Genomic DNA, 27,459 nt, shown 5'->3' with positions numbered 1-27,459 from the left:
TAAATTTATTAAAAATAATTTTGAGAATCATTTATCATTTCATTTATTTATTAATTTTAAAATCTAAAATATTATAAAAAACCACAATATTTTAGAAATTCATTAGAGTTTATAATGCTGTTACGAAAATCTAGGGTAAGGTCTATTTTGTGCATATTTGATATTGTTATACTATATTATGTTGTTGTAATTATATTGCATTGTATTTTATTATGTAGTGTTGTGAAAGCAATTTTTGTCAACAAATATTTAATAACTTGATTATACTTATTATTATTAAAAACAAGTAACAAATATTTGATTAATATTTTATTGCTAAATTACAAATATGTAAAATGACTAAAAAATACACCAACATAATTATGAAAAGAGATAATAATTCTAAAAATATATAGTCATTTAATAATTATAATTCAGACTAAAAACAAACATATTTTCTTAATGAAAATAAGGAGTCATTTATTTTTTCTTTTTTAAAATAATGAACTATCACTACAAGAAACAAGATTTTTAGTGGAGGCCAAAACCGTCACTAAAATCATAAAACTTGTCACTAAAAGTTTTAGTAGCCACCAAATTGGTCGTTACAAGCTGTCACTAAAAAGTCTGTCACAAATAATATTAATGACGATTATTGGCTAGCCGTCACTAAAAATACTCTTTAGTGGTAGCCGAATGTGACGATCACAAAAAAATTTTTAGTGACAACCACAGTCCTTCGCTACTAATGTCATTTTTTGTGATGGTCATGGCCGTCACAAATAATGACTCTTCAGTGATGGGCACCACAAGTAATGAATTTTTTGTGATAGATTTGCTGGTTCTCACAAATAGTAAGATTTTAGTGATAGTGGTGGCTACCACAAAATGAACGTTTTTTAGTGACCACATTATATTGGTTGTCACAAAAAAGTGTTTAACATATACTTTTAGTGAGAGTCATGGGTGCCACAAAAGAAAATATTTTGTAATATCCCGAAATTTAGGAATTAAATAAATGATTATTAAATTGGTAGGAGCAATTAATAATTATTAAATATTTTTGGGTTTAAGAGACATTAATTATTAATTATTGTGTTTGTGGAGATTATTGTATATTTGTGGGTTAAAAGGAAATATTAATTTATTTGGGTATTTGGAGAATTAAGAAAAATGTTATTTATGTAATTTTGAGAAAAAAATTAAGTTAATTGAGAATATTTATGGAAATAATATAATAAATTAATTAGTGGAATTTCTGAAAACTTGGGGTGTTAGTGGAATAAGTGAAAAAGGGAGTTAGGGGTGTATATGTTAGTTTCCAGAAGATTGGGATTTTAAATGCAATTTTCGAAAATTGTCATGACGCCTCTTTAAATTTAATGTGGCGTATGTATTTACTGAGCAAGTGGCTAGCTGGGATGGTGCGCGGGCGCAGGAAGAAAAGGTAGGTCGCGAGTCGAGCGGCGGGGTAGCTGTGCGCGCGGGTGGAAAGACTTTGCTGTTTTTTCAGCAAAGCTTGCCCCAAAACGACGTCGTTTTGGGGCAAGGCGGTGGGCAGCTAGCTGTGGCCACGTGGCACACGTTGAGCCGCCCATCTTGTTGCTGCTTTTAAGCCAAACTAGTGGATAACCCATGCGATGCATGGATATTGTAAAAAAAAAAAAAATCGTTAAAGCGAAAATTGTATAATTTAGTTGTTACAATAAATAAAAATTATAATAAAAAAGTAAAAATTAAATAAAATAATCATGTTACAATCATGGGAATACAACAAAAGAATTACAAATTTTAAAAGATTTCCTTATATACATTTAAGGGTAGACGAACAATAAAAAGCACATAACTCTATCCCGAAATCATGTAAAAAATAAACCTAAATTAACATGTAATACAATAAGAAATGCGTAAAAAAATACAAAAATTACACGATAACAGAAAAAAAAAAGAAAAGAATAAACGATAATCAACCTCTTTATTCTAAAATATGTATTCAAGGGTAGACGTTTTTATTTTTAATTTTCACATGTATTTGTCTCATATGTGCGTACCACACGAACCCTTAAGGCCTAATTTTTCCTAGTTGCATTCATATCACTCACTTGACATAATAGTGGTGCTATGTTACATCAGAAAACCAAACTGGATAAAAAAAAATGGTTAAAATTTACTAAATAAAAATAAAGAATAAGAGAAAATTTAAGAAGAAGAATTGAGAAAGGAGAAGAGAGGAAATGGAAGTGTTGAACGAGAATGAAGAGGAAGAAGAGACAAATATTAGTTTTCTTTTATTATTTTTTCTTCTTTCAAATTCTCCAATTTCTCTCAATTTATCAAATCACATGTCACCATTAAGTTTTCCTTTTTTTCCCACGCTTTGCCACACAATCTGAATCTTACTTAACATAATTTTCAAAACATAAATTTAATTTGTATTTAATTTCTCCAAGTCCAACATATAGCACATCTTCGGAGTAGACCAATGGGAAAAAGGAGAATTAAATAAATGACAATAAACAATTAAGTTGAAAAATAAAATTATCACATTTAAAATTATAAAAAATAAATTTAAATTAATTAAATTGTATGTAAAATAAAAATAATTTAAATAATCAATTAATTATATAAATAATAATAATCAAATTTTCAAAATTGATTATCCATACATGACTTTATATATTTCTCCTAATAATTAATTACCATATTTAAGATAGGTCAAATTTTGAAAGAAGTAAAAACAAAAAAGTTAAAAAATAAATTATAACATTTAAGTAATATTTAAAATTATAAGAAAATAAATTTAAATTAATTAAACTATATATAAAATAAAGATAATTTAAATAATCAAATAATTATATAAATGGTAATAGTCAAATTTTCAAAATTAATTATCCATGACTTTACATGTTTCTTCTACAATCAATTACCACATTTAAGACAGATCAAATTTTAAGAAAGTAATAAAAAATATAAAGTTAAAAAGTAAATTATAATATTAAAATTATAATATTTAAAAATATAAAAAATAAATTTAAATTAATTAAACTATATATAAAATAAGAATAATTTAAATAATCAATTAATTATATAAATAATAATAATCAAATTTTTAAAATTGATTATCCATATATAACTTTACATATTTCTCCTGACAATTAATTACCACATTTAAGACAGATCAAATTTTTAAGAAAACAACAAAAAAAATAAAGTTAAAAAATAAAATTATAATATTTAAGTTATATATAAAATTATAACATTTAAAATTATAAGAAAATAAATTTAAATTAATTAAACTATATAAAATAAAGATAATTTAAATAATTAATTAATTATATAAATGATAATAATCAAAATTTTAAAATTAATTATACATACATTACTTTACATATTTCTCCTAGCAATCAATTACCACATTTAAGACATGCCATATTTTTAAGAAAACAACAAATAAAAATAAAGTTAAAGAATAAAATTATAACATTTAAGTTATATATAAAATTATAACATTTAAAATTATAAAAAAATAAATTTAAAATAATTAAACTATATATAAAATAAAAATAATTTAAATAATCAATTAATTATATAAATAATAATAATCAAAATTTTAAAATTAATTATCCATGCATGACTTTACATATTCCCTCTAGCAATCAATTATCATATTTAAGACATGTCACATTTTTAAGAAAGTAATAAAAAAAATAAAGTTAAAAAATGAAATTATAACATTTAAGTTATATATAAAATTATAACATTTAAAATTATAAAAAATAAATTTAAATTAATTAAACTATATATATAATTAAATTAAAATAAAAAATTTACTTGGCATTCGGTATTCAACGGTATTACCTGATATCTCAAGAGTTCTCCGGATTTAAAAAAATCTCATTTTTCTGTAATTTATTTCAATTAAAATTTTATGTTAATATTTAAAAATTAATAATATGAATTAAATTTTGTCTCTTCATATATCAACATATTTACACATTCTCCAAACACTATTTAACAATAAAAAAATATATTTACGTGTTCCAAGAACTACACGATTTTCACAAATTTAGACTTAATTAATGACTTATAAAAATTCCATTTTGGGTAAGCAAAAAAAATTAAAAAATATAATAAAATATCTAAATAGTAACTAGAAATGGGCGTGAAAAATTTTGACAGCTGTTTTGTTATAATATATATATAGATTCGGCCATTTTCGAGACTTCAATTCAAACAGCAACAGTGAGGAATTTCAGAGGAGAAAATAGCGCGCGCTGAGGCTGAAAATGGAGGAATTTGGGGGCAAAATCTAAGATTAAATGAGATTTAAATGGGTTTTAATTAGCCAGGTAAGTAGAGAATTATGTATTAAATATTCTATACGGTTAGAATTTTATTTTGGACATAATTTTATTAATTTTGAGAGTGTATATTAATTTACAGCGTGTATTAATTTGGTGGTGTTTAAGCGGGGAAACGCAGTAAACGGCTAGATACAGGCAAGCTCTCGTCTATCCTTACAATTTCTTTCCATTTTATGATCCCCTCGTCTTCCCTTAACTCGTTTCGATATCGCGTATTAATTATATATATAAATTGAGGATGCTATTGGTGTTATTTAATTTAAAATAAATGAGACATATTGAGATTTTATTTGTGGTACGCCTACGTGGGATTTTAGACGGTTAAATTATTTATATTACACGATTAGATTTAATTAATGTGAGTCACGGGTTTTATTAATAGTTATTAAACGTTTTACTTCGCAGCGGGAGTGCAAGAAGGGCAGGAAACGGCCGTGTAAAGGCAAGCTCTTAACCCTCTCCTCGTGTTCTTCAATTCCCGTGAAAGACCCCGGGATTTCTCGTATTTTATCACCTCCCTTACTTTAATTCGGCACCTGACCTTATTTGTTGAATTATTATTCATTTGCTTTAATTTAAATTAAATCCGAGACTTCTAGAATTTTATTCGTTGCGAGCCTATGGGGGTTTGTACCGCCCCCACTCCTTTTGGGAATGATGCTGAACCAGCCTGGAAACTAGGTTCCTAGACATGCGGGTTTATTTACGATTTTATCGGGATTATTTATAGTTTTTCTCGGATTTATTTATGGTTCGATTAGAGTTATCAAGCAGTAGGGCAGAAGTCGGTTGTTGGTGACGTTGGGGTAGACTATTGTACGGCCCTGAAGTGGACCGTCGGGTGAAAACTCCTAATCACTGGCCGTTGACCGGTGCGGGGCACTGCTGACTAGATCTACCAGTATGTAATTTACTGCACGTCTAGATTCATTATATTGTTGTTCATGATTTGATATGCACATGGGTACGAGTTGCATGTTGGGATATTCATTTATTGAGTATGCTTGGACACGAACATTCTAGTTTGGTCAAGTTGCATCCAGCACGGGCATATACATCGCGTGTGGTTTACTATGTGGGCGGAGCATGGCCTGATGTCTGGATGTATGGGCACCGGTGCATCACGTTGATGCTCACTACGTCATTGCATTGTTATGTGCATTGTATGGTTACTGGTAGTATTTAGTTCTCGAACAGGAGTACCGTTCCGAGGGAGCCTTTGGCTCGGGTGTCGGGAGTACCGACATGGGCAGGTGTTGGGAGTACCGACACAGACATACGGGTGGCGGGAGCACTGACCCGGGATAGCGCGCGCAGAATGCTGGAGGTATTTGTTACCGTCCAGGGCAGCGACAGGTTGGTATGGGACTTGGGTGTTAGGTGTCTTATGTGGGCCCCAAGAACCGGTATGTGCTATGATTATGCTATACTATTGTGTTGTAGCGTCTCATGACTTGTGTGTATTTGGGGGTTAGTGTTCTGAGAGAAGTTTATTGGTTTTGTGCAGTCTTCAGCCTTTCTTCTCTTATGCTTGCTGAGTCTCTCGATTCACTTTATTTTTCCATCATTCCAGGCAGTGGCAGCGCGGGCCATGGGCAAGAAAGTCAGATTTTAGCGGCAGAGTCGGTATGGTGTACAGGTAGTCCCGTCAATCCCTTTTAACTCTGATGTCTGAGTAGGGTTTACTCTATTATTTTGTATTGTGCCAGGTCTTTTCTCGAGTCTTATGTATGTTGGCACAACAGTCTGTATTCATTTATTTATCATGTGACCGCTGTGCTAGCGGGGTACCCGTAGTGCATGCGTGTGTTTAGCTTCGCTTCCGTTGTTCTTATTTTTGTGTATGCATGTCAGGGTGATTCTTGTCTCGTGTTTCATTCTTTCTCCTTTCGTAAGCGCTCCCGTTCGGGTAATCCGGGTGGTTCGGATATCCGGGCAGGGGTGCTTACATATTTTTAGTGACCACTTTTTGTTGGTCGCCATAAAAAGTGATTTTTATAAAATTTTCTCATAACCCACTGCTTGTTTTTCTATATTTTAAACCCTTTAATTTAATACATTGTATCCAAAATAAACACTATTCTAATAATCAAAAAACTTCAGAAAACAACTCTAGTCAATTAATAATTGACTAGCATTTTACATTTACATTGTCATCAAAAAAAGATATCTAGCAATTTACAATCACATTGTCATTAAAAAAAATGACATCTAGCACTTTACATAAAAAAAAAAGATATCAAACAATTAAATCTAGTTAATTGTTATTTCTAATCCTTCCTGCCCTAACATCTTCCATAAAAACTTTAAAAATTGATTGCCTTTCTTTGACTTGGTTCAATTCTGTCGACAACGCTTCATTTTTCTCTTTTAAAAGTTGCATTTCATTTTTCAAACCATTATTATGTTGTCGCATTTGTTCTAGTTCTGTAACAAGCTCATGATGAAATGGAATCTTTCCAAGGACAGAAAAAAAAGTTAGTCCGAATCCATACCCACGAACACGTCCATGTCTTTCTTTTCCCATTACTTTAGAAAAAATTTCATTTTCATCAATAGCTTGAGAAGGTTCTTCCTCAGCTCTTTGGGTTACTAAAGATTGAATTTTGTCCTGAAATTTGATAATAAATAAAATAGATATGTTATAACATAATACTAAAATATATATCACAATAACAACATAAACTGTTTAAAATAAAATTTACCATTATTTCTTTTGATGTGGAATCAACCATAGATCCGTCTTTTATCTTGTGTGTCACCTTGAACATTTCCCATGCAGACGGTTCGTGTCTTAATATTTCAACTTGTATTAAATAGAAAAGACAATCAACAAAAAAAAAAAAAATTGTTAATGAGAAAGATGTATAAATGATTTAAATTATACCTGTTCAGCTCTAACTCAGTTCAGTTTTGGAATGCGCAACATCGGTTTGAATTGAGGCATGCGGAATTGTAATTAACTGGCTCTCATTTATATTGTAAATCGCATGACCACATATACATCCGATTTGCCAATGTTTTGTCACCAAAATAAGGTAATAAGACTCCAAAAATTTAATATAACCTACAAGATTAATGAAACCTCAAATTTTTTTTATTAATTTTATTTTCCAAATGAGTTCTTCTAACAAGTATATTGTTTTTGTTGGAGAAGGAGATTCAAAACTGATTTATTATTACAAGTATATTGTTTATGTGCAATCAACAGAGAAGAGAGATACCTCTTGGAGATGGAGATGCGGCGGCGTTAAGGTAGCGAAGGCGGCAATAGTGATAGTGTTGAGGCTGTGACGGAGCCAAAGTCGAAGACGGAAAAGGAGAGGGAAATGGAAACGAAGATGGAGACAGAATCGGTTGTGCCAGTCAGGCGGCAGAGGAGGAGATGGGGCGGGAAAGATGAGAGAGGGAGGGAGGGCGATGGAGGGAAATGAAAAGGAGGTGGGAGAGAGACGAGGGAGGGAGATGAAAGGAAAAGAAAATAAAAGTTTTTAAGAATAATTTTAAAAATATATATAACTTTTGTTTATATTTTACAGGAAAAGAAAAATAAATAAAAAATATATATTTTTTGTAAATTTTATAATAGTAAAAAATATAATATTGAAATAAAAACTGTTTTAATTATTAATTATAAAAGTATATTGGAAGAAAAATGTTATTAAGAATGAAAACATTTTTTATTAATTATTAATTATATATTTTATATTTTATGTCACATTTTATGCCACAAATAAGTATATATTCCAATTTAGATAGAAATTTTTAGTGGCCGACATGTTTGATTACCACAAAAAAGATATTTTATTTATTTTTAAAGTTTTATAAATAATTTTCTTTTTTTGTAAATTTTTTAGTAGTAAAAAATATACTTTTTAAGAATAAATATATTATTAATAATTAATTATAAAAGTATATTAAAATAAAAAATATTTTTTTTAAAAATATCAAAAGAAGAATGTTACTAAAAAATAAAAACATAATAGAAGAATGTTATTAAAAATGAAAATATTTTTTTATTAATTATTAATTATATTTTATATTATTGTACTTTTTAGTATTAATAATTCATTTTTAGTGACTGTTAAAACTAACCGTCACAAATAAGTATGCTGAGTTATGACAAAAGCTTTTAGTGACGGCCATGTTCGGTTATCATAAATAATCCATCTTTACTATTTGTGATGGCCGCCGCATTTGGCCATCACAAATAGTTATCTTTTAGTGGCCGCAACCCCCGGCTCTCACAAATAATCATATGACTCAAACCACTTTTCCAATCTTTTAGTGACAGCCATTTCTAGTCATCACAAATAATATACTTTTAGTGACCGCAAATTCTAGCCGTCACAAATAATGAACCTTTAGTGGCCGCCTTTGGCGATCGTCACAAATAAAATTGTTTGAGTGTCTTCCTATCCACTTTTAGTGACGCTCACAAGTGAGCGTCACTAATAATGTGCTTTTTGTGGTCGCCCAATGCGGCTGTCACAAATAAGCATAAGCATAAGGGTACCAGAGTGGACTGCCATGTATTCCACCTTTAGTGGTTGCCACCTATGGCCGTCACTAATAATGTACTTTTTTTGGCCGCCCATATTGACCCTCACAAATAAGCATCGTTGAGTCTTTCTTCCAAATAATCTAATTTTAGTGGCCGCCACACATGGCTGTCATAAATAATGAACCTTTAGTGACCGCCATTGGCAACCGTCACAAATAAGCTTGTCTGAGTAACTTTCACATCCTAAATTTTTAGTGACCGCCATGTTCGACTGTCACAAATACTCCACTTTTAGTGGCCGCCACACATGACCGTTACAAATAATCCACTTTTAATGACTCTTATATATGGCCGTCACAAATAATCCACTTTTAATGGCCGCCATATATGACTTTCACAAATAATCAAAATAAACACCAAAATTTTTAGTGGCCATCACGATCGGCTGTCACAATAATGCACTTTTAGTGGCCACAAGTCGCGATCGTCACAAATAATGAGCTCTTTAGTGGCCAATTTTTTCGGCTGCCACTAAAGATGCCTTTTTAGTGACAAACAATTTATGGCCGCCACTAATAGCTGTATTTGTGACAAATATCTTTTGACCGTCACTAAAAATAGCCACTAAAAACTACTTTTCTTGTAGTGTATTAAAAATAAGGTTACACTTTAACATATTTCTAAAAATGTTAATAAAGTCTCAATCATTTAGACGATATCAAATAACTTCTCAATCTCTTAAATAACAGTTGCAAGTAATATTATTCATCTCCAATAAAAATGAACAATAGTTATATGACAATTTATGTGAAAATATTTGTTTGAGAAAAATGACGTCTATCATATTTTATTTTTTATATTATTTAAATAAATATATAATATGAATTAAACTATCCCACATGTGCTGTCATACTGTTCATTTTTATTAAAAATGAATAACACATTTATATATCATTAAGTGTTAAGAAAATATATAAATTAACAAGTTTTGTATTAGAACTTATTAGACTTGTTATAAAAAATATTTTTAAAATTACTTGTACACTTTTTACCCAAAAAAAAATTAATTCATGTCTTAACCAATCGCTCAGGCGCTCACATCAAAACTAATTTTTAGATATTATAATTCAAAAAGTCTCTTAATTTATTAATTTACACTTTGTACCAGTGACGTGGCTTTTATTACGTGGCAATAAGTTATTGGTACAAGCCATACCCGCAGCTTATATGGCAAGCCCCATCAACACTACAATACGGCGGCCATGAATGATCTCGGACTTTTTTCTTTCTTTCTTTCTTTATTTTTTTCTTTTCTGTTTGGTATTAGCTACGATATATCAGATTTTGTCACGCGGAGGGTGTTCTCTATGGACAATGGTAGAAGAATTTGAAAAACCCTTGGCGAACCGTTAAAAAACCTCTGCAAGATTGGTTTGGCATTCAATTGTCTGATATGAAACGACTTTTGATTCGTATAGTCTGGTTATTGGCCTGGTTCTCCGCAATTTCCGGGGACCTTTCGAACTCGGAGATCTCGAGGCCCTCCGACTTCGATGCGAATCGCGAACAGCTAGAGATGTTGAAGCTTCCACCGGCCAATTCTCTATTGCCGATAACACCGTGAGTCTTCTTGTGTCCGTCGATTTTTTTCGCCTGAAATTTAGGGTTTGCTAGAGCTGCCTCGCTTGATTTTTGCTGTTGGCGTTTCATTTCTCTCATTCTTATTATAAAAAGTAAATGAATTAATAAATAACTTTCACTGTGTTTATTCATTTGTTTATTTTGTTTTCTGAAAGAAGATCAGGAAGAATATTCCAAGAAAGAAGAAATCGAACTTATATATCATCCTAAGCTGCTTTCTTGACTAGCCTTTTGGAATCTGGAAGTGTGCAATTCCACACTATACAAGTACAACTGAAATTTGAGTGGTCAAGTATAAGTGCAGTTGAGTTTAAGTAATCTTCGTTGGTCTAACAAGGAAATGAATCTCTCTATTTCATGCTTGAAATAGAGAAGATCCAAGTCCATTGATGTATATTAACACCCCTTATATTGTTATGGTGAAAAAGAAATACAACTTTAGGATGTGAGATACCTACCCTGCGTATAGACTATTTTCTTGGAAATAAAGGGTTCACCTGTCAGTTCAGCTATCTATATTGGAAAACAGATAAGTATTTTAGGACAATAGTGAAATCCAAATTAAACTTCGACAATTCCAGTTTTTCCATCTCTGGTGTGTACAGATAAATATTGCATGTATATGTGCATGTATCGTTTCCATTTTCTTTTCTTAGTTGAATATCTTTCTAAAGAAAGGGTGATGAATGACTTCTATCTCATTCTTAAACATAATAATTGTTTTTGTTCTGTTTGGTTTGCTTTTGGTCTTTTGATTCAGTAAACATGGTACTGCTTTAGTGGCTGCTCCAGATGGAACGATTTATTTAGTGGAGATCAATTCAAGAAAGATCCTGTGGTCATTCACCTCAGGCTCATCGATTTATTCTTCATATCAGGCTCTTCCTGATCATGACAGTGATGATAATAATGCCTCTGGATTGCATGGCTTCTTTATAGATTGTGGAGATGATTGGGGACTCTATGTGCATGGCCCTGGCTTTAGAAACAAGGTATGTGAAAATTAAAAATTACCATAACTTGTGCTCTCTAACATACAGATGTTTTGTTTTCCCAATGTGTTTAGCTGAGCTATTTTAATCTTGTTTTGAATAGGAGGTTGACTTGGCTTCAAAATTTTAAATATTTGTCTGTATGATATTTCAAAGGCTTGTATAAGCTCTGGTTACTGTTCATTTGTCTAAGCTCTTATGTTGTGGTTATACCCTTATACAAGAACTGATATTGATAACACGTTTAGCTGTAGCTATTGTGATGTTTTGTTGGAAAAGGGAGGTTGATTCAGCTTCAAAATTGTAAAAATTTATCTGTAGGATATTTCAAAGACTTGTCTAAAACCTTTTTACTGTTCTCTCTATCTAGTCTGTACAAGAATTTTGTGGTTATACACAATCTGAAATTGATAGTCTTTAGTTGTAGCTATTCTGATGTTGTTGGAACAAAGATGTTGACTCAGCTTCAACAAAACACAAGAATAACAACAATAGAAAGCCTTTATCCTACTAGATGAGGGAGGTTTGATCTGATGGCTTTTACGCTAGTTGTTGGCTACCTAATGTAATCCTCCTTTATCCGGGCTTAGAAGTGGCTGTAAATAGGAGGAACACCATTCACATGCAAAGTTTTGGTTGACCCAGCTTCAGAATTTTAAATATTTGTCTGTATGATATTTCAAGGACTTTTCTTGTGACTGTTCACTTGATCTGGACTTTACAAGAATGTTGTGATTATATGCCGGTGTGAGATTCTCTTTGATTAGTCAGTCTAGCAACTTGCTTATGTGCTCTATACTTCTGTTACACAGGAAGTTTACCCATTTACACCATGGTAACATTCCTTAATGTGCCATTATCTTTTTGTGCTCCAGAAACTCCCACTGAGTGCTGAAGAACTTATCCAACGGACACCTATCATATCAGCTGATGGGGGAGTTATGTTAGGGTCAAAAAATACTACTGTTTTCCTTGTGGATGCCAAGTCTGGAACAGTTATTTATGCTTTCAGGTCTGATGATCATTCTGCAATAAAGGTTCAGAGTGCCAAAGAAAGGAAAATTCTACCCAGAAAAGATGTTGGAGAATGGATGCATTCAGGTAATTTGGACACAGAGGAAGTTGAACAGCCCCTTTATGTTGTTCGGACAGACTATGCATTTAAGTATTATTCTAGAAAGACAGGGAAGGACTTATGGCACCTAAAATTTGCTGAAATTGAAGCTTCCTTTCAATGTCAAGAGGCTGGAGATTTTTTAAGGGAAGTTTCCTCTATTCCACCTGAGGGTGAAGATGAATTCCCATTAAATTGTAAGAAAAGGGCTGTTGTCTACAGAATTCGTGACCATAGCTTGTTGCACCCACTCTTTGTGTCTGACAGATTACCAAGCACCAATCTTGGAGGCGGGGTGCCTTCCTTACCTGCTTCTGGTCCCAATCATCTTTCTATACATCATCCAAGTTTACCAGCTATGCATTATAGCAAGGAAGGTAGAGTAGTGCTTGCTTTGCCCCCTCAAGAGGCTGAAGACTTTGGTGCATTGACTCTATATAAGGGAGATGGTGGTAAAATGTATACTAATATATCTCCTGAAATTTTGTCAGGGTCCCATATGTGGTACTTTGTTGTATTTTCAGTTCTTGGGTCTTTGATAGTTGCTTTCCTTTTACATATTACTGCCTTAGTGTTTAGGCAGAAGCGTAAGTTGAATAAACAGTCTGAGGAGGGAAAAGTGCAGAATGTGATACCCAAAAAGAAGAAATCCCGGAAATCTGGAACCGGTAAGAATATTGCTACTATTGAGTCAAATCTGAGAAATGTTTCACATGAGAATACAGTCAGAGACACAAATGAGAGACTTATTGATAATCAAGTCATTGAGAGAACTGGAAGAAACCTACAGCTTGCATTCCTTGATCCTGTTGATGGTGTTATAGATAGACGTAAGATTGGTAAATTGTTCATCAGTAATAAAGTAATTGCCAGGGGAAGCAATGGTACCATTGTACTTGAGGGAGTGTATGATGGTCGTTCTGTAGCTGTTAAACGCCTTGTGCGGAGCCATCATGATGTTGCTCTGAAAGAGATTCAGAATCTTATCGCATCAGATTGTCATCCAAATATAGTTCGATGGTACGGAGTGGAGTATGATGAAAATTTTGTTTATCTCTCCCTGGAGCGTTGTACCTGTAGCTTATATGATTTGATATTTTCATACATGAGCACTTCCCATAATCAAGTAACAGACAAGGACCAAGATCCTAGCTTTCCTAATGAATGCCTTGGCCAATTGCCTTCAGCAATTCAAAAAGATAAGGATTTTGAACTGTGGAAGGCCAATGGGTTTCCTTCTGCTCAGTTGCTGAAACTGATGAGGTTAGTTCAGTTCCTATTGCTCCCTTATTTAAATAGTTTAATATTTCTAATATTTATTTTGTTGTTGCACCTAGTCTTCTTGTGCATAAATATGTAGAGATAATAACATGCAGTGTTCTCTGACATTCTTATAATATAATAACATGGGTGTTCTTTAGCATTGCTTTATAAGATGGAGTCATTTCCTTGACCATTCATCTTGGATCAATTAACTGATTGGCAATTGCATCCAATAATAAAATATGCCTGAATTTCAATTTGGATTTGGCTAATAGACAATTCAAAGCGGGACTCGATCACATTGCTTTGAAACAGAAATATATCTTGAGTGTTAAAACCCTATTTGACAAGTTGACTCTAGATGGCAGATCTGTGAAACTGAACTATGTAGATAGGGTGTTCTAACTGGAAAATGTGATCTTCTATTTCTGCATAATATATGCCTTTTCATGTTTTGTTTTTACATATTTATTGTTTTCTGTACCAGGCTTGAGACCTTGTGGCATTATTGGCTGAATGAGTTGTTGAAGATATTCTTATCAACTTTTTAAGTATTAAGTAACATCCCATAAGAATAAACAAATCATTCAATCTGAATATTTTTTTTTAAACTAGTAGTTCAGATAACACCTATTCTTAAATAAGGCTTGAGACCTTTGTTAGAAGTCACCCAAATAGGTGCCGATTTCATCTAATTAATGGTGGCCACCCCTTGAGTGCAGATATTTCTAGAAGAATGTGGGACTTCTAGTGAATTCTAGAGTATCCTAGATCATTCTAAGATTGGACCTTGATGATACTAGAAGATTCTAGAATTCTTGAGATTACTAGAGTTCTGTAGAAGATTCTAGAGAAGTGTATGTATATTATAGATGCTTATAGACTTCTCTAGAAAGTTGTGTAAACTGTAAATATCTTAGCATCTAAGCAAAATGTAGCATTTTGAGTGCAATACAAAGAGCCTTTTCCAAAACACTAGTGAGTGTTCCTTTTGCCATTCTCTTCACTGGTTGTTGATTTTCTTAGATTATTGTTGCCGAGGTTTTTTGTGTTGGGGAAAGATTGCAACAATTTATAATGTTGGAAGCAGATGTAAGAGAGAGAGAGAGAGAGAGATGATGAATAACTATTATTTTCAGTATATATACCTATAAAGAGGTAAATGCAAACAAAGAAAACCTTAAATAACAAATAACCAACAGTATAATAACAACTAATATTATTTCAATCACTAATTATAATATTATAAAAATAAGGGGAAATTACCAAAAAAAAGACTTTTATCCTCTTTTTTTTTTTTTTAAAACTTTTGGATTGACTTTTAATTTTATCAATAATAACATTCAAATTTTATTTTGTTTTAATTTTGGACTGTTATTTTCCTTTGATTAATAACTATGAAATGTTGGCATGGTATGCGAAGTTAGACTAGTTGACTACCACCCCAGATTAAAAATGCTAATGTGGCTAAAACAAATACTCTTATATATATAAATATATTTTTAACAAAAACTATAAACTAAATATATATATATATATGTATATATAAATTAAAAAATAACACCATCAGCATTGCCTCATGGGCCACAACCCCATCGCCAATGAGGCAAACAGTCAGCTATCACTAACATATTGTTTTTAATTTTGTAGATGTATAGTTTATATTTTTGATAAAAATGCACTTATTTAGGCCACTTCAGCACTTTAGTCTAAGGTGGCAATAAAGCTAATGTACCATTTCATGTCATGTTAGCATTTAAGAGTTTTTATTAATGAACGAAAAATGGCAGTCTAAAACTAAAATTGGATGTTATTATTGATACAATTAAGGGTAAATTGGCCATACACCCCCTGAAATTTGGTCATTAGGTCGAACACCCCTTGAATTTTAAATTTTTCCTAATTAGTCCCTAAACTTTCCAAAATTAGCCACGACACCCCCTCTAGCCTTTACTGATTAAGTTAAATAAATTGACCGTACACCCTTGAACTTTGGGTCTTTGGCTTGGATGCCCTTTGAACTTTTAATTATTGCCAAATCGGTCCTTGAACTTTCCTAAAATGGCTAAGACACCCTCTACATAAGAAAAAACGTTAATTAAATTAAATAAAATTGTCCTTAATATCTATCTAATTAAGTTAAACTAAATCAAATTTAATACAATATTAAAAATGAAAATTTAAAAATATAGGCTATGGTTTGCTTGAATCCATAGCCAATGGTTGGTCTCACCTCTTTCCTCCTATCTATTTCTCTCTAGGTTCGTTGGAACCCGTTCCATTATATGAACACAATGGCTGGTTTGTTTTTTTATTTTATATTAAATTTGACTTAATTAAATAGATATTAGGGATAATTTTAACTTAATTAGTTTACTAACTTTGTAAATCTTGCATGGGGAGTGTCGTGGCCTTTTTAGGAAAATTCAGTGACCAATTTGGCTAAAGATAAAAGTTTAGGGAGGTATTTGTGCCAAAGACCAAAGTTTAGGGATGTTTAGTTAATTTACATAACATCGTAACTAGGGGGGTATGACTAATTTTGGAAAGTTTAGAGACTGATTGTGCGAATTTTAAAGTTCAGGAGATGTCCAAGCCTAACGGCCAAAGTTCAAAAGTTGTATGGTCAATTTACCCTAACATTAAATGGTCAATTCAAAATTGAAACAAAATTCAAGTTTGATGCTACTATTAAAAGTTTAGTTCAAAATTGAAAAAAAAGGGGTAAAAGTTGGGTATTTTTTGGTAATTTTCCCTAAGAATAAATAACAATTAGTTTCGTAAAAAATGGAATAAAATAAATAACAAATATTAGAAGGGAAAAAACCATCTTTTGAAATTGAAAAACACAGAAAACAAAGAAATAGGTAGTTAATAAAAGAAGCTACACATATTTGCACTCAAGCAAAAAACAAAGAAACAAAAAAAAGATGTAGAAAGCCATAAGCAAATAACCCATGAAATGCTAAAAAACAACAAACAACTGGAATTACAAAATAGTTAGTCAGAGATCAGTTGCCTACCTATGCTGGGGTTGTCAATTAAAAGAGGTGGTCAGAGGTGAGCCTTATGCTCCCACATGTGTGAGCTGTTTACTAGAGCATGGAAGCTTTGATAGCCTTGCCCCTTGCTGGTCTACACATATTTGCACTCATATCAACAAGAAACTAATTCTACAACAACAAATCAAGCAAAAGAGTTAAGGCAACAAAAAAAAAAAAAACCTAATTGTCACGACCCTAAGGGCATTTAGTAATAGTAGATGACATGGTATTAGTTAGGTGTTGTACTTTGCTGCTTTACCTGTTGTACCTTTCAATTAGACAGTCTATAAATAGGCTAGAGTAAGTAGAGAATTGCATTGTGGAATAATAACCTAAATTTTGTCATCTCTCTCTACATTTCTCTCTCTCAATCTCTTCTGTTCTCCCTTAATTCTCTCTGTTCTTTCTCTCTCTCTGTTTTGTCTCTCCTTCCATTTCTATCCTCTCTCGCTTGATTTCTTCTAGACTCCTTTCTAAACTGTAGCTCAACCTTGAAGCATAACATTTGGTATCAGAGCCAGGCTATCCTTGGAAGTTGGGCACAAGCAATTTTCAAAAGAAGTTGCAACAGAGGTGATCAATTTTAGGAGGTGCAATCAATGTCAAGAGACTACTTCAAGAGACTATTCCTGTAGATCTAGGTGATTATCAAGAAACAGTTTTAGAGGCGAATTTAGGTGACTTTAGATGTAGGTGAGGACTAGAATCAGTGTCAGAGGCAATTTCATCTCAGGCAGTCCTTGGAAGTAGATCGGCAACAATTTTTTGAGGTAAGTAAATTGAGGAAATGGCAGAAGGAAACCACACAATGCAAAGAGAACTTGATAAATACAGAGAAAGTCTTGATAATGTTGGCCAAAAGCTAGATGACTTAATGAATATGATTGCTAGGAAGTTTCAGGTTAGTATTCCAGTTTAATTATTTTCTAACTAATATTTTGATTCCTTTAAAAAAAGAAGAAGTTGAAAGGAGATGTTCCAGATGACTATCTTTAACAAAGAATTTTTGGAGGAGAAAACTGTTGAAAGTGAATTGTTGGAATATGCCAACAAAAAAAAAATAAAATATGTTGATGAAGTAGCATTGGATAAGGCAATTCCAACTAAAGGACCATCCATCTGTGCGGATAGTGGTGCTAGAGTCCTTCCTCAGATTTCTGTCTTACAGAAAATTGAGGAACAATCAAAATGGAAACAAACCATTGATTCATTCATTAGATATGTTGGCTATGAATTAGGTCGGAGATGAGAGTAGTGCTGAAGAGAACATTTATGTATCTAATGGGGTGTATGCTTGTGACATCTATTTGAGGATGGATCAAGTTTTTGATGCTCCACAAGCGGTTAAAGGAGTTCTGATTGAGCAATTCGAACCTAAGTAATCTTATATGGACTCTAGGGAAACATGGAGACAACATGTAATTGGTGGAAAACTAAGGGAAATAACTGAAGAAGGTAAAGTATTGCTGTCGGGAACAAGACTAGTACTATTTTGTTTGTTCATATTTCAGTTGGTAAGCTGCAACAAACTTTGAGTTCCTTTCTATCCCTGGAGATGATTAGTGTTGGAGATATCATGGTAGATGTTGATGCAAAAGAGTTGGTGTTGGTTTAGTAGAGGTAAGTAAAGTAGGTACTTCAAGAGATATTGAACAAAAAGATGTTTCCTCTTTTATCCATAAGATAAAGCCAAGAAAGAGAAAGTAAAAGAGGCCAAAGAAAAGAGAAAAGAACAAGAAAAGGCGAATGATGAATCAGATAGTGAAAATGGGAATTGGATGAAGAAACAACAACTCAGTTGTTATTGTTTCTTGGGGACAAGAAAGCTCTCAAGGAGGGGGGATTGTCACAACTCTAAGGGCATATTAGTAACAATAGATGACATGTATTAGTTAGGTGTTGTACTTTATTGCTTTACCAGTTGTACCTTTTAGTTAGACAACCTATAAATAGGCTAAAGTAGGTAGAGAATTGCATTGTGGAATAATAATCTAAATTCTGTCATCTCTCTCTCTCTCTCAATCTCTTATGTTCTCCCTCAATTCTCTCTGTTCTCTCTCTCTTTTTGTTCCGTCTCTCCCTCCATTTCTATCCTCTCTCCCCCAATTTCTTCTAAATTCCTTTCTAAACCCTAGCTCAACCTTGAGGTGTGACACTAATGAGTTCTAAGTTCTTCGTAACCAATACATAAGGCACATGAGGTGTGCCTTGCACGTGCTTCATGCGCACGGGTAGCACCTATTGGATGGTATTGAGCCTTGGTATTGAAGAGGCACAAAGAGCATTGCCCTCGTGCACTTTCTGCCTAGGCGAGCCTTTGGCAACAACATATTAAGCCTTGATCCTACTTAATGGAGTCAACTCGAGTTCTATGGAATCTCACTATTCAATCACTCAATGGTAAGGAAAGTGGTTGGTGATGGCTTTTTTTGTCACTACTTGCAATAGACGCCTTGTAATCAATGATCGAGACCTATTGTTAACACCAACTCACTCAAAGTTGGAAGGGGACACCGCTCGCCACCCGTTGGCCTCCTTATGTGAAGATCCTGCCAAGTTTTCTACAACTCGAATAGATCCAAGTCAAGCTGATGTAATCTGGTTCTAGTAATCCAAGTGCACTCAATTGCAATCTATTAAGGTAGTATGGCAGGTAATGGTAGATGGCCATCCAATCACTTTACAGTTTGGGTGATTGAGCAATGAGATTCCACAAAATTTAAGGTTGAGTTTTCCTCTAACAATGGGAGATGGATTTTGTTAAAATTTTGTAATTTAGATTTTTGTTAGTAGATTTGTTTGAATATTGTATTTCAGGTTTTGTGATAGTACTTCAGCTTATAATTAAGCATTGGTGATGCAAACAAAAGCTGGTTGATTTGGAATAAATTTTTCTTACTTCTCACCTAATCTCTCTCGGGTCTTGTCCTTTTCTCTAATTCTCCTCTCTCACCCTTCCCCTGCCTCCCCCCTCCAGTTTTGTGCAATTTGCTTTTTCTGTCCTACATCAAAACTTGTCTAAGGTGAGAGCTGTTAAAGTGAATGTGATAGAACTAGGAGAAATATAATTATAGATGAACAAACTCATGATATGAGAATGTTAGCACTTTTTAATGATGAAATGAGAATAAATTGGTGAAATGGTTTGAACATGAAACTTATCAAGAGAAAGAAAAACAAAACAAAAGATGATTTTAGGTTACATAAACCCAATAAATATCCTAGTTATGAAAAGCCAAACTGTCCAATTTAAGATCATGTTACTAGATGAGAGAACTCCAGCACTTGTGGATTCTTATCTAAGGCCAGCCCATACCCAAATAAAGGAGAGTGAAACAGAAAACCTAGGGCACGAAAAGAGAACAGCGAGAGAGAAAGAAAGAAATCTCATACACTTTACTGAAATGAAAATGATGTAGAATCAAGATACAAGAGGGAGTGATGCTGTCAATATTCCTGTTTGAAGACCTAGCCCAAAGTTGACGACCCGGCCTGCTCAAGGCCGACCCGACCTAAACTGGGCAGTCAAGAATGCCCCAAACAGTAGCGGAAGAGGGGGGGGGGGGGGGGGGCGAATTCCATAGGGCCGAAACTTCATAAGTTTTTAGGATTTTAATACTTCATATATTTTAGAATGTTAATTCTATTTCATGTTTGTTAGGGTTCTACTTCTATTAGGATTCTAGTTAGATTTTATTTACAAGTATTAGATGGATTGGCCAGACACTATATATATATATATATATATGCTTAGAAACTAGGATTTGTAATCAACTTTTTATCAATTCAATTACAACAGCCTATTTGGGTTTCTTTCCAACAAAATAGGTTCAGTTTTGCACAGTGTTATTAAAGGCGCAAGCCTGGCGCCTAGAATCGAACCAGGCGTGTGACATCTGCCCAGGCGCACCTGGGCGCATCCAGGCCCTCAAGCGCAGCCTTGGGCTTAGGCGTGCCAAGGCTGCGCTTGGTTTGTTTTAATTGAATTTCAATTTAATTTAGTTTAATTTTAGTATTTCTTGCTATATTTAATCAAATCTAATCCTAATTCAAATTAAACCTAAATAAAAGAAAGCAAGATATTCTGAAAAGCTGAATTCAAAGAGACTGATGATAGAAGAAATCTCAAAAGTCAAGTCTGCAGTTGTCCTCTCCTCTCCCTTCTTGGCTATTCTCGACTATCCTCTCCACGGTAGTCACGACGCAGCTCTAAGACAACCATAACTCCTCCCCCTTTTCGGCTTTCCTCTCCCTCTTCAAACGGACGGCTGCAACGGCACATCCCTCCCTTCTCGCTCGGCTCTCCTCTCCCTATTCAAACAGATAGGACAGGCTACACAACCACCTTTCTTGGCTCTCCTCTCCCTCTTCAAACGGACAACACCCATCTCAGCTTTTCTTGCCCTCTTCAAACGGACAACACAGCTTCACAACTTATCTCCCTTCTCGACTCTCCTTTCTCTTCATCAAACGGACAGCATAGCTATAGCCTACTGCATCATCTACCTTCTCGGCTCTCCTCTCCCTTCCTCAAACGGACAACCCAGCTTTAGTTAGCAACGGGAAACAACAAACATCAAACAAAGGAAACAACAAATTTTTAGATTATCTAATCTTAATTAGGATTTAAGATCTACAAACCTCTTTTGGATTTAATCTAATTTTAGTTAAAGACTTTTCTTACAAATTTTTTTAACTTCTGTGATACTTATATATTTTGATTGCTGAAATATGTTTGGATTTGTTGTGCTAGAATTCATAGGTATATAACTTGTTTTAATATTTATTTCTCTTAATAGTTAGCATATGTTGAATTTTTTATTTTTTTTATAACATGCTTGTTAAAATATTATTACAAGTTAAGACTTATTTTATACCTTTTTCTTTAACTAGGACATATATATATATATTTTATTAATTTGTGCCTAGTTCCACTAGGCTCGTGCCTCGCCTTGCGTCTCAGGCTCCAAGACCCTTGTGCGCCTTAGTGTGCCTTTAATAACACTGGTTTTGCGCCTCTTTGAAAGCCAAGCTTTGGCCATTGAAGCTTGTTTTCAAAGGTTTCTTTTGTGTGCTTCTTTACACACTCGCTATCCACTGCATCAGGGAGAAGGCATGACTGAGTTTTTATACTCAGCAAGCCTGAATAACAGATTGCTGTTGCAATCTTACAATAACTAAACCGCCTAAGCCACCACCTGACTAACAACACTAACACTTATAACAATACAAAAACAACACATATAACATTACAGTTAACAACATCATAATCACAAGAAATCTCCAGCAATATGTTCTTCCACGGAGAGTTGTATTAGGTAGCTAAAAGCTAGCGTAAAACTTATCAAGTTGACAACTTGAATTCTACACCCCACGTATTGGGATAAAGACTTGATATGTTGTTAGAAGATGAGAGGCTGAAGAAAAACTGCAACACTAGGTTAAGGTGTGGTAATGAAGAAATTGTTATCTGCTGTTTAGTTGATATTTTTATCCTTGATAGGCTGTATGCCACGACTATGAAGGTAAGGCAAAAAGGCTTTGAATTCCCCCCCATTATGAGTTTGTATAGCCTTAATTTTGGTCTGGTATTGAAGCTTAACAAATTTATGAAAGGTGATAAAAGTAGGCAAAGCATAAGACTTTAATTTCAAAGGATATAGCCATGTATACCTAGTGTATGCATCAATGAATATGATGTAATATCTGTATCCTTCAGTAGATATAGCAGGAGAAGAACCCCATCAATCTGAATGTATCAATTCCAATGGTTTCTTTGCTATAATTTCACAATCAGCAAATGGGAGCTGATGGAGTTTCCCAATTTTACAAGAATCACAAAAAAGGAAGAGCTGAACGGGAACAAGGAATATGAATTTTATTTACAATCAATTGCAGTACATTGAAAAAGGGGTGCCCTAATCTTGCATGCCATTGCTGACACACTTGATTGTTTTGGGCTACATTGACACTAGGAGACAGTTCATGACAAAATGAATGCTGTCTATTACAATTGTTCAAAGAAAAATCACTACAATTGTTCAAAGGAAAGACATTGTTAGCAAACTGTTTAGGCTTGACAGGTTGGGCTGAAGTGCTGGGAGCAGCATGATCAAATGCTGGAATCAGCTGGTAAAACCCATCCTTAAGGTGTCCTTGAAGTAGCACCAACCTTGAACCCTTGTCCTTAATCAAAAAAGAGTTAAGAGTGAAACTCAGCAACAACATTGTGGTCTCTTGTAAGTTGTGAGACACTAATTAAATTCTTCTTCATATGAGGTACATGAAGAACATTAAGTAGTGAGATAATAGATGTAGGATTGGTTTGAGTGTATAATTGTCCAAGACCAATATTAGAAATAGACAGTTGCTTACCATTACCAAAGAAAATTTTGTCAACACCATTGTAAGGAGCATGCAAAGACAAATTGTTAAGATTAGAAGTGATATGATTTGTTGTTCTAGAATCAACAAACCATGAGGGGTCTGGCAAGGAAGATTGGGATAGGTTTTCAAATGGCTGTGAAAAATGATCATAATGAGCCCTTTGAACTGATCCTACTTCACTTATGAAGGCTTCGTTTGAATCGCTAAGGGAGGATAAATAAGCTCTTGAATCTGACTGAGAAATAATAGGAGGCTTCCCAAGATTTTGACTAGATACTCTTTGGAAATTTCTATCAAATTTGTGATAGCATTTATCCACAAAGTGCCCTAGTTTTCCACACAACTGACAATAGATCCTCCTACCAGATGTTCTACCATGACCTCTTCCCCCTATGTTCATATATCCACCTCCTCTTAATACAAACCACGCCTATTGTTCATAGATCCACTAACATTTCATGACATATAAGAAGTCATGACATGCATAGAAGAAGGCATAACAGACTCAAAATTTACAAATAATTGTGGCATATTTTTAGCAGCTAATCTCTATTCATGCATCAACAACAAATATTGAACTTTCTCTAAGTCAATGTCATCCATTTGATAAGTGATGAGACTAACAACTGTCTCATAATCGTGATCTAAGCCATTAAGAATTGTAAGAAACAAATCCTTATCATTCAAAGGCTCACCAATAGCAACAAGTGCATGACCTATAGTCTTGATTTTTATAATGTAATCATTGACGGATAATGAATCATTTTTAATCGATCTCAATTGCTGCTTCAATTGAAACGATTTAGCTGTGGTTTGCCGAGAATAAAGGTTCTCAAGGGAAGACCATACCTTTGCAAATGATTCACAATGAATCACTTGTGCTAATACCTCCTTATCAATTGTAGAGAAATGCCATCCAAGCGGCAATTGATTAGATCTCATCCACTTCAAGTACTCAGGATTGACCACTAGAGATCCATTTTCACCAATCACTGGATCTGTCACATATTTTGCGTTAAGAAATGGTAGGAGATCAAAGGCTTTGATCGTTGCTAAGATTTGAGCTTTCCAGAAAGTGTAATTGCTGGAATCCAATTTAATAGGTATGAAACTGAATGCCTTTGCCACCGCCACAAAATCAGATTGCAAGGCGAATGCCAAGGATGAAGAAGGACGAGGTGGAAGAGAAGCTAAGATCTAGATTAGACGCCATGGACATGAGTCGGTGGCTCTGATACCATGAAAAGAGAAAACCAAGGGCATGAAAAGAGAACAGCGAAAGAGAAAGAAAGAAATCTTGTATACTTTATTGAAATGAAAATGATGTAGAATCAAGACACAAGAGGGAGAAGGCATGGCTGAATTTTTATACTCAGCAAGCCTGAATAACAGATTGCTGTTGCAATCTTACAACAACTAAACTGCCTAAGCCACCACCTGACTAACAACACTAACACTTATAACAATACAACAGCAACACATATAACATTACAGTTAACAACATCATAATCACAAGAAATCGCAATATGTTCTTCCACAGAGAGTTGCATTAGGTAGCTAAAAGCTAGCGTAAAACTTATCAAATTGACAACATGAATTCTACACCCGTATAGGGATAAGACTTGATATGTTGTTAGAAGATGAGGGGATGAAGAAAAACTGTAAAACTGGGTTAAGGTGTGGTAATAAAGAAATTGTCATCTGCTGTTTAGTTGATAGTTTTATCCTTGATAGAATGAAATGGTCTTGGTGATTCATTACATGGATTTGATTTAATGCCAATAAAAAAAAAAAGAAAAAAGATTCATTGGTTGATTCCTAGTACATTGGAAAGGCTTAACTGATATCATTTGATTAGGTCTCTCTCTCTCTCTCTCTCACACACACACACACACACACACACACACAAACATATTTATTAACCTGGTTCTCATTTGCAAATAGTAAATGAAATTGAGTTAGAAATTCTTCCTCGCCAAACTACTTTGAAGTTACTCTCTTACTATATCATATCTCCATGCACTCCAATCATCTTTTCTCTCTCTCTCTCTCTCTCTCTCTCTCTTTTTTTTCTATTTTTTATTTTGGGGAGTGAGGTTGGGGCTATGGATTTATCAAGTTGATTTTTTGGTATGTTAGAGGTAACAACTATTTGATTTGTGATAATGATTCCAAGTCAGAGTTAGATCCTAATTATAGATAGTAATGGAATCTTAGTTAGATTTAGTTTTCGATTATTTTAGTCTATAAATAGGGAGGAGCTGTTTTTAGTTTTATTCATTGTAGAGAGTTCATATTTTCTAGTTAATACAAGAGAGTATTTAGAGAAAGATCTTACCGTGTCTCATATTTTATGAGGTACAATTTTTTTTTTTTTTTTTTTCAGAGCATGGTATTAGAGCCAACTTTGATCTAAAGCTGTCTTTTTTTTTTTTTTTTTCTGGTGGTTCAAATCATTGTTGATCTGTGTTTAGGTTATCTAGTTGGTTCAGATCTAGTTTTTAGATCTGGTCATTTATTTTCAAAAACCTGGTTGTACAAATTGTATCATCGGCAACAAGCTTTCTCGCAAGATCTATTACTAGAAATTTACTAATGGATTTGGGTGCACAAGCAATTAGATTGGTTTTCAAATTTTTGACCCAATTAAATTATCAAGTTTAGAAGGCTTGCATGGAATCATATCTTCTTGGTGAGGATTTGTGGGATATTGTGGATGGCGATGATGTTAAGATGATTATGATTTGATTATAATCTTCATATTAAGTTGTCAAGTCCCTAGGTTTCGAATCTATTCTAGTTGACAATCAAGAAAGAAGAAAGAAAGAGAGAATTTAGTGAGAAAACAGAGAGAAAAACAAAGGGAAATAGAGAATGGATAGAGAGAAAATGAGAGAACTTCAATTAATTCATTCATAATCTCGGTACAAAGTGGCATAGCCTTATATATGGCTATCCACAATAGTTATTTATAGTAGTTATTCAATTATTTGAAGTAATTATGTGATTATATTGTTAATAGATTCTATTAACAATTGTAATGGTTAAATAACACTTTAACTATTGCTTTCTGCTATCTCCTAATTCTTTGGGTCACGACATTTCCCTTCCCTTCAAAATTTTCTTGTCCTCAAGAAAATTAAAGAAATTGAGCAACTCGAGGAAATTGACCTAGGAGATCCGGCAGAAATTCCCTAGTATTGTTATCCATGTGCAAATGGGTCCATAAAATGAGTACTTGAATAAGGGAAACTTGGTTCCTAGAGATGCTTCTTGAATATGGCTTCTTTTGTCAATTCTTGTTGTTTTACCTTCTCTGCTGCCTGCTTAACCGTTACAGGTTGTAGCATCTTCACTGTTGACTTAAGTTCTTCACTAAGGCTACTTATTATACTCGAAACAAAATATGCTTCCGAAAGAAATGGGTTGGTGTTGAAATGTTGTCTCGAGTATATCTAGAAGATCAGTGAAGGCATGCAGTGATATAATCGGCTATTGGAGGCTTAGATAGATAGCTGTATCCCATGTGTAATTAGTAATAGTTGTGGGGTGAAACTGTAATTATCCAATACTTGTCATAGACATGTCCGCCCTATCATTCTATAAATAGGGCAAGGGGTAGTCGGTTAAGTTAGATTGCTATTCTTTTGTTTCTATGTAACGAGTGCACTGTTCTGAGAGAAAAGCTGAGTGTTTCCTACTGTTAAAGCTTTGTAATCTTGGGAAGCTGTTGGGGTGTACTCGAGATAGATAGAAGGAGGGATTCTACTATTGTACTGATCGTTTTTCTCCCTAATAAGACTATTCTTGGAGGGCTCTTTGAAGGCTAGATGTAGGTTTCCTCAAAGGAAATTGAACCAGGATAAATCTTGGCATTTGTGTGGTTTGTCTTCTGTTCCTTGTTCTTATTTTCTTTCTATTTGATTGCTTAAGTTTTCTGTTTCAATTCCTATTATTGCTAGGTGGATTTGAGAGTGTTGAGAGAGGCATATATCATCTAAGTGTAATTTCGCATAGTCCTAGGATAACAAATTGGTATCAGAGCTAGTTTTTAGGTTCAAGAACAGTCTAAGAACTGTCAAGATTTCATCCATTTTTATTCTCTATCATAGAACAGTGTCCAAGATGTCAACCTCTAGGCATAATATTGAGAAGTTTGATGGCCAAAACG

The 27,459-nt window shown here is 33.6% G+C and overlaps 1 protein-coding gene across 2 annotated transcripts in view; it reads left to right on the top strand.

Annotated features, from left to right (window-relative positions):
- Positions 1–10,124: 10,124 nt before the first annotated feature.
- The window catches only part of LOC127808261 (serine/threonine-protein kinase/endoribonuclease IRE1b-like), a 41,484-nt gene continuing 24,149 nt past the window's right edge, over positions 10,125–27,459 (top strand). Inside the window, exons 1-3 of one of the 2 annotated variants that reach the window (XM_052346718.1) lie at positions 10,125–10,467; positions 11,249–11,480; positions 12,356–13,857. In XM_052346718.1, the coding sequence (XP_052202678.1) occupies positions 10,301–10,467; positions 11,249–11,480; positions 12,356–13,857 (1,901 nt within the window). In that variant the 5' untranslated portion in view covers positions 10,125–10,300. Of the gene's footprint in view, positions 10,468–11,248; positions 11,481–12,292; positions 13,858–27,459 lie in introns of those variants that run through there. The other variant, XM_052346719.1, reaches the window with a different exon arrangement.

This window comes from Diospyros lotus, chromosome 8 (assembly GCF_014633365.1).
Source record: "Diospyros lotus cultivar Yz01 chromosome 8, ASM1463336v1, whole genome shotgun sequence".
Taxonomy (NCBI): Eukaryota; Viridiplantae; Streptophyta; class Magnoliopsida; order Ericales; family Ebenaceae; genus Diospyros; species Diospyros lotus.
The sequence above is the reverse complement of the archived record's forward strand: the minus strand, read 5'-3'. Positions and strand labels throughout refer to the sequence as shown.